This window comes from Alnus glutinosa, chromosome 3, assembly GCF_958979055.1.
Source record: "Alnus glutinosa chromosome 3, dhAlnGlut1.1, whole genome shotgun sequence".
NCBI classification, from domain to species: domain Eukaryota; kingdom Viridiplantae; phylum Streptophyta; class Magnoliopsida; order Fagales; family Betulaceae; genus Alnus; species Alnus glutinosa.
The window spans coordinates 32,941,988-32,955,839 of record NC_084888.1 but is presented as its reverse complement, the minus strand read 5'-3'; the positions used below and the strand labels follow the sequence as shown (position 1 = coordinate 32,955,839).

General features: G+C 38.0%; 1 protein-coding gene across 1 annotated transcript; it reads left to right on the top strand.

Annotated features, from left to right (window-relative positions):
* The first annotated feature begins 1,166 nt into the window (after positions 1–1,166).
* LOC133862366 (uncharacterized) lies at positions 1,167–12,100 on the top strand. Its single transcript, XM_062298152.1, has 6 exons — positions 1,167–1,496; positions 5,153–5,261; positions 8,932–9,062; positions 9,153–9,227; positions 9,406–9,552; positions 11,727–12,100. Exons 1-6 carry the CDS (start codon positions 1,299–1,301, stop codon positions 11,844–11,846), a joined length of 780 nt encoding a protein of 259 aa, XP_062154136.1. The 5' UTR covers positions 1,167–1,298; the 3' UTR covers positions 11,847–12,100.
* The last annotated feature ends 1,752 nt before the right edge of the window (positions 12,101–13,852 follow it).

Sequence of the window (13,852 nt, the reverse complement as noted above, 5' to 3'; positions counted from 1 at the left end):
AGACCCAACTCCCATCTTCTAATGGATCTTGCCACATATTTGCTTTGGACAAAGTTTTCCTTTTAATTGGGTTGAAGAATTTCTTAGAACATAAAAATGCATGCAAGAATTATATGCTCTATTAAGGTGTTCAAGAACCATATGCGATTATCCTCTATAAATCCAAATAATGCTCTACTTTGGGTTAAGGTGTTTAATAAAGCAACATATTACAATTAATGGTGATAGTCTCTCGAATAATTGCACTAACAATTTTTATAGACTATAGATTACTTAGCATAATTGTTGTGTGCTTCATTGCCAAGGTTTGCACACAATAATTTTTAGAAGAACATAACTCCATGAACACCTTATTTCTCTAGACTATAAGGTGTTCATGGAGTTATGTTCTTCTATATTGATTTCTTATTAAGTGAGACTTAATTTTTATAGTGATTATAAAAAGTTTTAATTGTAACTTAACGAGTTTTTTTTTTTTAAATAATAATAATAGCATAGATGTGATTAACGTTTTCTTGGTCGTCACAATTGTGACTCGTATGTGTTTCTATTTGAGCTTGTACATAAGAAGACGCTCTAGATATTGAATAAATCTTGTATTGATTTGGGCTAAACCTTGTTTGAGAAACGAGACTATGGTTAGATTATGTTCGATAAGGATCCTCTAAAGTTAGGTTGCTTAAATTTCATTAAAATTCAGCAGTTTAAAGGAGAAGAACTGTAAGACCCACATATCCCAAACAACTTAAGATGCGTGATTCACCTGTCCAAAGCAGCAAATGAACCCCAAAACTGGCTGCTGGAATTTCAGGAGTAATTCTACATTTACATTAAGTATCTATCAAGTGTCCATAAAAAAATGAAGTGATTTTTAAAATCACCATTTGATTAATCACACGTCCCATAATGATTTGAAAAGTCTTCTTATTATTTTATGGACATATAAAATTTCTCGAATTTAAGTGTTGTCTAATTTACAGTTTGATAATGTCCATAGGTTTATAGTAACAATTTTATTAATAAAATGAAATTGTGGGAGAGAGAGAGAGAGAGAGAGAGAGAGAGAGAGAGAGAGAGAGAGAGAATCCAGGTGGGATACAAGGATAGGAGTCTTGTGGCCCCCTCAGGCATCCGTATAATATAAATACGAGCTGCGCCTTTTTAGTTTGGTCTGTTACCACACAGAATCAGAGAAGCAAAAACTTGAAAATCCGTTTATATTTCGTCTTCTCTTCGGAGCCCTCCTTTCTTTCTTTTCCCTCACCATTTCCAATCTCTCTCTCTCTCTGTGTAACGCCATGGACAACGCCAATGATAGCAGTGGGTTCTTGGACGCGAGCAAAGCGGAGAGAGCAGTGTGGCTCATGAAATGCCCTCCTCTTGTCGCTCGCTCTCTCCAGTCTCCACACGACGTCTCCGACCCTTCTCGCCCCATTGGCAAGGTCGTCCTCTCCATCGACCCCCTTCGCTCCAACGACGACAACTCATCTCCTCAGGTACTCCACAGAAAAATGCATTACATTATTTTATATCTGTGAGTGCGCGCGCGCGGGGGGGATTCTTAAGGCCTTGTCTCTGTTTCGCATTGTGTGGATTTTTAGGGTTCCGTGGTTTATCTCCGTGCATACATTTCGATTTTGGATTTGAATCTTTGTTTTTCTCTTGCATGTGGATTCTAGGGTTTTGTGCTTTTTGTCGCCGGGCATGCATTAGATTTTTGAGCTGAAATTGTTCTTTTTTGCTTTTTCTTTTTTGCGTTTGACATTTTCTTAAACCGTTTTTTAAATTTTTTATGGATCCTTTTATTGTTTGAATTTTTTTAATTTTCTGCATTAATTTCAGTTTCTTAACATTCATTGTGGCTTGGGTTTTGGATTTCGCCCTTCTTGTTTCCCTTTGTTTGGATGGTTTTTCACTGGTGCTTAGGACCTGTGATGATTGGAAGTCTCGTACTTCCAATATGCAATTCTTATTGGGTTTTCTCACTATTTGTTTGCATGCATTTGTTTCTGAAACAGAATTTTGGATTATTTAGTTCGGACTGTGTGGAATTTCTCAGCGGTTTATGCTCTGTTCGGATTTTATTGCTTTGAGTATTATGATATTTTTTGTGTTTCATTTTTATATCACTTTTTAATTTTTTTTGGATTTTATGAGCACTCTGTTTATTAATAACTTTCCATTTGTTTGGATTTGATTTTTCCACGTTTTAGTTTGAACTTTTGGCTCCGTACTCTCTAAGTGTTTTGCTCAATTGTAACATCACGAACTCACTTATGAAGTATGTATTAGCGAAAAATTCTATAGATATAAAAATTTTAGAAACTCAGAGAATGACGGTTTCAAATCATTAATGAAAGTTTACTTCTTGAGTTAAGCAAAACTTGGTACATATCATCTCGGTAAGTATAACAGGACACTTATCCACAACGAGGTCTGCTTCTAGACCATGACCATGACCATTCTGTATTAACCACTCCTATACAACAAGCTGAAAAACAAAGCAAAGATATCTACCTCTCAATCATGAGCCGTCCTAGCAAAGCTAATGTTCAACTTATTGGAGCCACCAAAAAGCTCCAGGTGGGCCATTACAGAGGCATCCTTCGCACATGCAATACCATATAAATTTGGAAAGGCTTCTTTTAGGGCCTTATCCCCACACCACAGATCATGCCAGAATCTAACATCGGAGCCAACTTCTACCTCAAATTTTGAATGACTAGAAAACTTCCTCCAACACCTTTTAATATTCTTCTATAACCCCACCCCATATGCCCCAACAGGACCATTAGAACACCGTCCATGCCAAATTTAGTGTCCACCACAACTCTCCAGCAAGCCTCTCTCTCATGCACGTAGCGCCATAACCATTTTCCTATGAGAGTACAGTTGAACATCTGCAGGTTCTAAACCCCCAATCCTCCCTTAGAGATCAGAGAGCAAACCTTGGACCAATTTACCAAGTGAAATTTGAATTCTTCGTCAAGGCCCCCTCCCCCGTTCAACACTTTTTGATAAAGTAGACGATGCGCTAGCTAGTGTGTATCATCTTACTTACGGTATAGATCAATCGGAAGAGGTATGATTTTTGTTTTTAACAGTTTTGGGAATGGAAGCTGAATTGCTTTATGGTTCTCAAACCCACAAGAAGAGGGAAAAGGAACATGAAATACCTGGCAAATTGGAAATGGTGCTCTTCATAAGGGTGATCCTGCCCCCTTAGACAAGTACATCATTTTTCAACTAACCAGCCGCTACTCTATCTTTTCAATAACACCGTCCCAAATATACTTAGCCTTAAAGGAGGCCCCCAACAGGAGACCAAGATACTTTATAGGCAAAGAAGAAACCCCATAGCTCAGAATGCCAAGTAACCCATCCATATTCTCAACATTATCCACTGGAACTAATTCTGATTTATATATATATAGACACACACACACATAAGCAAAACTTCTTTGGAGGCTATAGGCATCTTGATTTCTCTTTCACATTTAAACTACTTATAGATTTATCTTTTAGAGTGTAGGCTACTAATTCTATTCTCATCGTCACTTATTTTTTTCTCTTAACCCCAAGGAGTTGGCTCAAGTGGTAAAGTCCTTGATTTTGGTGGCATTCCATTAAGTCTAAGGTTCGATTCCCTTTAGGTGCAAATAATTTATTAGGGCAAGCCCGCTGGCGAAGCCAGAGTATTACTAGATCTGTGTGGAGGGGGCACTTTGCACCGGTCCAAGGTTTACCCGATAAGGGTGGGTACATGACAACTAGCCTTGCCTTGGAGGGGTACCTCGTCATTAAAAAAAAAAATATTCACTCATATTTTCTCTTAATTAATGAAGGCACTAGGAGTAGGAAAGAACTTGAATTAGATCTTGAAGATGATCGGCTCAAATAGATGCTTATCATAAGCTTACACTAAGTATTTAGTGGATTTGCTTAATTTTTGACAATGCTTCCTCAATTTTACCCTTTATATGTGGGAAGCAGAGGAAAGTATTCATGAGGGTTCAAAGCTTTAGCTTGGAAGATGTTATAGGACTATCTTTCTTGAATTTCCTACAGTAAATAGAAATTGTGTAACTCTATTATTACGGATGAACACCGCACTGGACGGGCGGTTTTTGGCTCAAATCCACTTTCGTCACTGCCCTAGATGGAGGGTGGTTTTGGTGAATATTGCTCGTCACCGCCCACAGGCGGGCAGTTTTTTGGGCCTATCCGCCCATACACATCAGGTACACATCCACCTGATGTGTATGGGCTGATTTGCTTCTATTATACTGATTTCCAATGTGCTTACTGAATAATGACTCATTGGAAGCGACGCGCCATCTCATAGGTGTTGGAGGTTTAGCATAAAATGTGGAAGATGGAATTCAATTTGGATCATAGACTGCAGGCCGCCCTGTCACCTGCAGTGGAGATTGTTTCCCTGATCGACTATGATTGCTCCAAACAGGAGAGGGATCAGAATGATTTGGTGATGTTGGTCCTACGATTTCAAGGTCATCTTTTTCAGATTCAAAAGGAGGGCTATTAAAGATTTTCTCAATAGCATCTAGATCCACCGAAGAAGCTGATGAAGGAGGAGTTGATAAAGGTTAAAACCCACAAGTTTTATAATACCCTAGACAAGACGGCTTCGTTCTGGTATTTAACGTCATTTTGATATGTAATTTTTTCTTATATATAATATAAATTATATTAAGGGGTAGGCAGAGGAAGAGCTTAGCCGCCTATTACAAGTGGTAGAGGGTGGAGAAGGCCGGTTAAAAACCGGCCTGCCTATATAGTCCTATCTTTTATTCTTTCAAGTTTCTGTTCGTCCTTGATGTCTTTTGAGTCCTTTTGGGTATGCTTTCCTTTCCTAGTGCCTTAATATGATTATTTTCTTTCACTTATTAGAAAATAGCTTTTTTTTATTTTTTATTTTTTATTTTTATGTGTGTGTGTGTGTGTATAAGTAAATAGAAATCCTTGTTTCTCTGAGTATGCCCAATATTTATTTGAGCAAAGTATTACCTTTTTTTATTTTCACAATTTAATATTTATTATTCAAGCTCAAGGAGAAGCGTCGGATTCTATTCTATGTATATACATATTCTTGTTCCCTTTGCTTTACATGCATTGCTTAAATGATGTTCAGTTCACCATGGAATTGGCTTGCACTGAATCTGGAAATATACCCAAGTGTTACTCTATGGATATGTCTAAAGACTTCATCCCAATGTCTGTGTTTTCTGAGTCATCACAAGGTAAGTACACATTTTCTCTATGGCCTTCTAGTCCTGAAATTCCAATGCCATGAATAGATTGTTTCATGATAGTTAAATTATTCACTTTGCTTTAACATAATGTTACTAAGATCTATTTCCAGAATTTCTGCTCCAGTTTTTTTGACCCATTTGTATATATGGGACTTGAGATTGTTTTGGTACTGTTGCTGCACTAATCAAAGAATAAGTTCAATAATTGATTAATGATCGAACTATATGAACCTATTTATTCTATGAAATAGAAATTCATTTTATTAGTCATTTCTAAAGAGAGAATATGAATGGTGATAAGGCATCGGGCCCTGGTGGTTACTCTATACCGTTCTTTCAAGCTTTTTGGGTTGTTTTGAAAGAGGACATCACGAGGGTCTTTCGTGATTTTCATGCTAGTGGTAAGTTCGAGCGAAGCCTTAATGCTACATTCCTCGCCCTCATTCCGAAGATTCCAAGCGCTACCAACCCCAAAGATTTTTGCCTAATCAGTCTGTTAGGAAATTAATCCTATTTCCCAAGACTCGTGAGAACGAAAAATAAGAAAGTAGAATGAAAGACTTTCAGGCAATCACACAAGAACACAAGATTTACGTGGTTCACCACTAAGCGCAACGTCCATAGAGTTGCATCAAATTTCACTATGATGGAGAAATTATACAAGAGACTTTTACAATCCAAAGACGTTGATTAAACTATTCAACTCTCAAACCACCTATAGAAAACCTCTATAGAAAACCTAGAAAAGACCTATAAGTGTTTCCACACTTTTCTCAACTCTCAAAGCAGGTCTTTAAATAGAAAATTGAAGTTTTTAGGCAGTTATGTCTGGATGCCCTCGCGGTGTGTCCGGACGCAATTAGGGTTACGTAGCTCCATGCCCTGCGTGTTCAGACATGCCAACGCGTTGTCCGGACATACCTTGACACTGGCACTTTCTGGAACTCTTGTCCGAACGGGCCTGACAAAAGCCAGTTCCTGGAGGTCCTATCCGGACAGGCAATCCTGCTGTCCATACATGTCTCCACAACCTCAATAGAGTCTAGTGGGTAGCATCTACAAGATTATTGCTAAAGACTCTAGCGAACAGGCTTAAGATGGTGTTTGAAAAAGATTATTTCTATGTCACAAAATGCATTCATCCGAGCTAGGCAAATTCTAGATCCTATTCTTATTGCCAACAAATGCCTTGATAGCAGATTGAGATCTGGAGAACCGAGGGTTATTTGTAAAATGCACTTAGAAAAAGGCTTATGATCATGTTAATTAGCATTTCTTGTTGTACATGCTGAGAAAGTGCAGGTTAGGGGGAAAATGGTGTTCATGGATAGCTCATTGTATTTCCTTGGTGTGTTTCTTGGTTTTGGTGAATGGCTCTCCCACAGGCTTCTTTACAACTCTCGTGGCTTGAGGGAAGAGAACCCTTTGTCTCTTTTGTTGTTGTCATAGTGATGGAGGCGTTGGGTAGGATGATTTCAATTGCAGTGAATGGAGGTTTGTTGTCAGGCTTCTCTGTGGGGACAAAGGACTGATATCTCCCATCTTCTGTTTGCTGATAATACCTTACTTTTCTATGGAGTTGAACCAAGTCATCTACACAATTTACAAAGCTTATTCTTATGTTTTGAAGGTGTCCAGGGTTTGAAGATGAACTTAGCCAAGTTGGAATTGGTTCATGTTAGAAATGTTGATAATGTGGCTGGGTTGGCTAGAATTTTAGGTTGTGGGGTTGCGTCTCTGCCCTTGAAGTATCTTGGTCTTCCATTGGGGGCATCCTATAAGGCCAAGCATATATGAGACTGTATTATAAAGAAGATTCAGTTAGCTAGTTGGAAAATGTTGTATTTGTCTAAGGGTAGTAGGATTACTCTTATCAAGAGCACACTATCCAACTTACCTACGTACCTCATGTTCCTATTTCCTCTCCCTGCGAGTGTTACAAACCGTGGACAATCTCTGGAGGTGGCGCGTCATTGCGATTGATTGGTGTTGTATTTGTAAAAGGAATGAGGAGTCTGTGGATCATCTTCTGCTTCATTATGAGGTTGCTTTGCCATTTGGAATGTTTTCTTAAGTCGATTAGGTTGTCTTGGGTAATGCCTAGACAAGTAGTCGATTTGTATGCTTGGTGGACTGCTAGTAACACTCGGAGCACTGTAGTGTGAAAGAGATGGCACCTTCGTGCCTTTCGTGGTGTTTATGGAGGCAAATGAATGATATAAATTTTGAGGACTATGAAAAGACTTTGAAGGAGATTAAGTCTTTATTTTTCAACACATTGTATCTTTGGACAGCTGTTTTTGTTTCTCCTTTAGTGATTAGTTATCATAATTTTTTTGTTCTTTTTGCCCCTACTAGCTATGTGGCTTGTTTTATTCTTCGCGTGTACCTGGAGGTGCCTAGTTGAAGCAATTGTCTCATGAACTCTCAGCTGCATACAACATGTTATATCTTTGACCACAACAGGTTTGAACACGTCAATTTCAAAGTCCAAGAGCTCATAATGATTTAAACTTTTTGTATGAATGATGACTTTGACTTTTTGATATTTGAAGTTATTTGATACTAGGAAGATATGGATCTGACTTTTAAATATTAGGGAGATATAACTTCAGATTAAGCTAATATTTTATTAACCCTCTGGTGATTTTAACGACACACGTGATTTGATCGTCCAGGCTTTGATCTAGAAACCATAGTTCAAAAATGGTGTAGTAGAACCAACAGTAGGGGTTTCAGAATGCACTAATGCATCAACCAACCATTGTGAGGAGATAAACAATTCAAACAAAAGAATAATATCGTTGCTATAAAGATTTAAATTTTGTGCTTCCATATGTGACAAAAACAGATGGTTTCCGGTTTTATTTGATAGGTAATTTTACTACCAACATATAATTGCAGAAAAAGTTTACTATATTGCTGGCCTGCAAAGTTTAATGTGGAAACTGGGTTAAACATTCAGAGGAAGTGAATATAATTCATGGAAGTCCCTGGGTTAGGCTTCTTGATATGATATATATATCTAGATCGGAATTCACTCTGCCCCCAGGTAAAAATTCAACCACATATGTTTATGCAAGTAATTTTCTTTTAGTTTATATATATATATATATATATCTTTAGACTTTATGGAACTATCACAAAGACCAAGGCCTTTACCTCTTGAGCCAACCCCGAACCCCGAGGGGTTGGCTCAAGTGGTAAAGGCCTTGGTCTTTGTGATAATTCCATGAAGTCTAAAATTCGAATCCCCTTAGGTGTAATTGTGTAAACAATTCTTTGAGGCTAGCCCGCCGGCGAAGCCGAAATATTACCCGATTCGTTTGGAATGGGCACTTTATACGGGTCCGAGATTTACCTAACTAGAGTGGGTATACAAAGTGGCCCTGCCTTGGAGGAATTGCTCGTCATAAAATACATATATATGCTGATTTTATTTTTATTGTATACCTGTGAGGATTGAGTTCTTAGTGAGAGAATCCTTAGGATTAATTGAGCAGATAAACATAATGTCGAGAACCATAGACCACTTATTTCCTTGACTTGATTAGTTATAGGTGTACTTTGTATTGTTCTTTAACATATCTATTTCTTCTTTTAGGACTGTCAGTTTGGCAGACCTGTTTAAACTGAGAAAATTCCGTTCATATTGCAGGTAAGTTTTCTGTGGAGGGAAAAATACTGAACAAATTTGACATGAAGCCCCATAACCAGGATATTGAGAACTATGGGAAACTCTGCCGTGAAAGGACAAATAAATATATGACTAAGACAAGACAGATACAGGTTTCCCTCGTTACTTTCATTTTTATATGCTACTTGACTTGAACAATCAATAAAATATTTCCTTTAACATCCTCCAAACCTTCTTTTCAGGTGATCGACAATGACAATGGGGCTCATATGAGGCCTTTGCCAGGGATTTTTAGTTTTGTGACTTCTGGACCTAGTGTACGTGTTGCTATCTTCATTTTGTGTAGAATATTCTTATCTAAAATTGTGTATTTCACTGCTTGATATTTCAGGGGGCACTTACTTTATTCTGCCACTGTATATACAAGTCAGAATATATTTCTTGTATTTATTTTCCACCCTGATGTATAAAGAGAGCTGCTTTTTTTTGGAACAGGATAAGAAGAAAATGCCAGCTAAGGGATCGGACATGAAAAGAACAAGAAGGGATCGCGGTGAAATGGAAGAAATTATGTTTAAGCTCTTTGAAAGGCAACCAAATTGGACTTTAAGACAACTTATCCAGGAGACAGACCAACCTGAAGTAGGTTTTTTTTATCACTTAATTACTGCATAACTTTGATTTTTCTCTTTTTGATACTTTATATTCCTATCTGTGTATACTCTAGCTTGGAATCTGAGGGCTGTGAGCTCTTTATATTAAATTTGTGATATAGGACAAACAATAAACACAAAATTTACACGGTGAAAGTAGGGAAAGTAGGGAAAAGAGAGGAGAAAGAAGCCTAAAAGAAAGAAGTGAGGGGAAGAGACGGGGAAAGAGAGAAGAAGCTGGGGGAAAGAAAAAGAGAGAAGATGAGGGGGAAGAGAAAGAGAAGGAATCAATTCCTCATAATTTATTCAATCAAAGTTTACTTCCATTGGAAAACAAATCGCACTTAAAAAAGACCCACAACTAAACCCTAGAACAACGCCCATTTATTGACTTACCTAACATAACCTAGGGCAACGCCCATTTATTGACTTAACATAGTCTTAAGGATATGTTCATTTATTGAATTACAAAAACTTGACACTTGAAAATTAAATACTAATAGCCAATTAATTAATATGACCTAAATAAAATTAGGTGAACTAATATTTCATGCTTCGTTTCTTGCATCATTCTCTCTTGGTTGAAGAAAACACGACCTCGAGTTTTGAAAACCTGAAAAGTTGAAAACATATGCTCAGTAAAATTTGGATCCAAGCCTAACCTCAAAGTCTCAAAGAGGATTTTTTTTTTTTTTCCTCCTATGTCAGACAGTGAACAGAAGTAACCTAACAATCCTCACAACACAAGTTGAACTAAGAAAAATATCACAACTATTCTCCTAAAACTGGTGTTGCTGGGTAAGGCGCTGGGAGGGATGGCACAGGGGCGTTACACGGGGCAGTGAGTGGCGTGGCTCTTGTGGTCACGGTTTTCGACAACTGGTGCGAAGGCGACGTGGGTGTTGGCAGGGCTACAAAATTGTTGTTTTGGTGAGATGGTGGTCAACGTTTGCCTCACACCCGAGCGGTCGGCTGACAGAAGATCCTGTCCAGGCCACGGGCTGACGGAAAGGAAGACCGACAGATCGAGGCATGGACACTGCTCTGCGAGGGGTTTGTGTTTGGGAACGGAGGATTCATTGAGTATGTTGGTCGTTGATGTATTCATTCCCAGTGCTTTTGCAGGGCTGTGCTAGCCAATGGCTGAGTGTGGTGATGCGTAGGACAAGAAAGAATGAGTGACGCTGGTGTAGGTTTGTCAAAAGGTCGGGACTTGGGCTTAATTTTTTTAGACGCCAGTGGTTGGGTGATGTGGTGGGTTCTAGCGTGGGTGAGGTTGTTGCAATGGGTGGCATGTGGTGGGTGGTACTCTTACGGTGGGTGTTTGGGTTGGGTATTTGGGTGTTTTTGGCTGGGTGTTTGGGCCGCAGAAAATTAAAATATTGATATGGTTGTTTGGGACCGATGGAAACATGCATATGATGGTTTGAATACTGAAACAGGAGATGGGGACATTGGGTTTTGGTGGTGTGGCCTAAGGGATTTGTGCACGGCAGGACAAACAATCCCAAATGCTCTGATACTAATTTGATGTAGGACAAACAATAAACACAAAACTCACACAGTGAAAGTAGAGAAAAGAGAGAAGAAAGAAGTTAAAAGTGGAGAGAGAAAGAAGTGAGGGGAAGAGACGGGAAAGAGAGAAGAAGATGAGGGGAAGAGAGAGAGAGAGAGAGAGAGAGTTTGTCATAATTTTATTCCATAGAAGTAGTCTACTTCTATTAGAATACATATCGTACTTAAAAAATTCTCACGATTAAACCTTAGGGCAACACCCATTTATTGACTTACCTAACATAATCTAAAGAAACTCCCATTTTATTGAATTACAGAAACTTGACTCTTGAAAGTGAAATAAAACATAAAATGAAACGATTCGGCTTCAATGCTGTAAAAAAATAAGAGGTCCAAAATTGACGTTGGTGAAGCCTACATTTTCGTAAGATTTTTTTTTTTTTTTCCCTGAGCCTTAAGATTTCTTTTTAACGTTCTCTTTTCAAGCTAAAACATTTCGCTTTCTTCCTCTCTAAAGAAAAAACCTTTCCTCTTTCAACACATCTCTCTCTCCCTCCCAAATAGAACCATTCGGCTATCAGGTTATGTATGTTAAATAATTAAATTGACTTCTCATTGCGATTCATTACGGATGTTGTCCTTCTGCAGCAATTCATGAAAGACATACTTAAAGACCTCTGTGTCTACAATAACAAGGGAGCCAATCAAGGATCTTATGAGCTGAAGCCAGAATACAGGAGAACAAATGAGGAACCAACTCCCAAATAGGTCTCAGGGTATATATTTACTCCACATGGAGACTTTTGTTATTGATCACAAGGTTATAACCAATCCTGCTTCTTCTACCCTTTTTTTTTCCCTTTCAGACTACAATGCCCTCTTTATATACGCAATTAAAATGTTTTCCTCAAGCAAGCAAGAATAGATGATGGGCTACTCCACTTTTTTTAAAGTCTAATATGTAGATTTAGAATACTTTATTTTGTGCAGAATATGGTGCCGTTTTTCCCTTGTTTTTATTATTATTATTATTATTATTTATTTATCTTGTCTTTGCAACATGTAATGGAATGAGATTTCTAGGTTTTCTAGGATAACTTTACAGAGGAGTTCTTAATCTAAGGATTGGTTGAGGACTGTTAGTCTGTTACATCAACATTGTGGTATAGTTATAAAATAAAAATACTCATTAGTTATATGCTGTTTTTAGTCGTAATCCAACATATGAAATGGAGAGGATCCGGTTAGTACATTTAGAGGGGTAAAGTTGTCATAATTTTTTTTTGCACCACTTCCTCTCTAAATGCACTAACTAGCTCCTCTCTATTTCAAAGATCTTTCACCTTCAAGTTCTACTATTTTTTTTTTTTGAGAATACCTTCCATCTGGATTTGGTGTAAAACACCACTTTTATAGCCTTTAATAAAAATTTGGCACATCAGTTATAAACATCAAATAAAATGAAAATGAAAACACTGAATCTTTAACCAACCCCTGCACCCACCGAAGCATGGCTGAAAGTGCCCACGACTCTACTCACTTAACACCAAATTTTGCTACTACAACTATAGTCTCACGTAGCTCATATCAACTTTAAGGAGTAGAGTGGCTGAGTTTTTTCTTTTAAGCTCCGTTTGTTTCGGTGTTTCGTCGTAAAATAGTTTCAGAGAAATCATTTTTCAGAAAAATATTTTTCGTCGAAATCTTTTTTCTGTGTTTGGCGCGTACGGAAAATTACAAATATTTTTTATATTTTAATTTAATCATATTAATTAAAATAAATAGATTTTATTCACAAAATAAAAAATGTTAATATAAAATAATACAAAAATATTTTTTTAATATTTGGCATATACAAATTCCGGCAAAGTTGCCAGAATTTGGCCATTTTTGTCGGATTCCGGCGATCTTTGCCGGAATCCAGCAAAAAACAGCCGGATCTCGGCCAGTTGACGGGTCTTGGTCGGGATCCCGCCGTTCTGCGAGGATCCCGGCCGGTATCCCGGCTAGATGGACGGAGATCCAGCCAGAATGGCCGGATCCGTCTAGGATCCCGACCAGATGGCCGGCTATCTGGCCGGAATCTGGCACGGTATCTCTGGAATCTGGAGATGTCTGCCGGATTCCGACCTAATTTGTCGAATTCCGGCACCGACTGGAGTCGGAATTTGGTTTGTCGAAATCCAACAATATTCAACTGTTTGAATGTAAAGGTCGGCTGCGTTGTTTAAAAAAGAGTCGACTGGATCTACCATCAATGGAAAATGATTTACGCTTTTAATCATTTCTCGAAATTTATTAAGTATTTTTGGTCAAACGGAAATCATTTTCCGGTTGACCATTATTTTCGCCCTTACCAAACACCGGAAAATACCGAAATCATTTTCCAAAAATCATTTTACGCCGAAACAAACGGAGCATTAATTGCAAAAACAGCGACACCAGTGGACCAATGGGACGAATTGGAGTGAGAGAGGCCATGGACTCTACTATGTCCTTCTCGAGCTCGTAAACAGAAGTAACCAAAACCCATTTTAGCTTATCCAAATTTTGAACAAATTCAGAAACCAATTTGGTGATGCATGCGTTTTTTTGTAGGGAAGATAAATGAAGGAAGATCTTGTATCTTTAATCATGGCATTCCAAGCAACTCCACAACCCCTTTTGAATTTTCCAAATCAGGAAACAAGTTTGGATACTTATAGTAATGATAGTATATAAGTAATGATAGTATATATATATATATATATATAGCAGAAGTTTGAATCTAAAGT

Coding starts and splice junctions, on each gene's coding strand:
- LOC133862366 (XM_062298152.1), top strand. CDS start 1,299: ATGGACAACGCCAATGATAGCAGTGGGTTCTTGGACGCGAGCAAAGCG. Junction 1,497..5,152: donor ACGACAACTCATCTCCTCAG/GTACTCCACAGA, acceptor AATGATGTTCAG/TTCACCATGGAATTGGCTTG. Junction 9,553..11,726: donor AGGAGACAGACCAACCTGAA/GTAGGTTTTTTT, acceptor GTCCTTCTGCAG/CAATTCATGAAAGACATACT.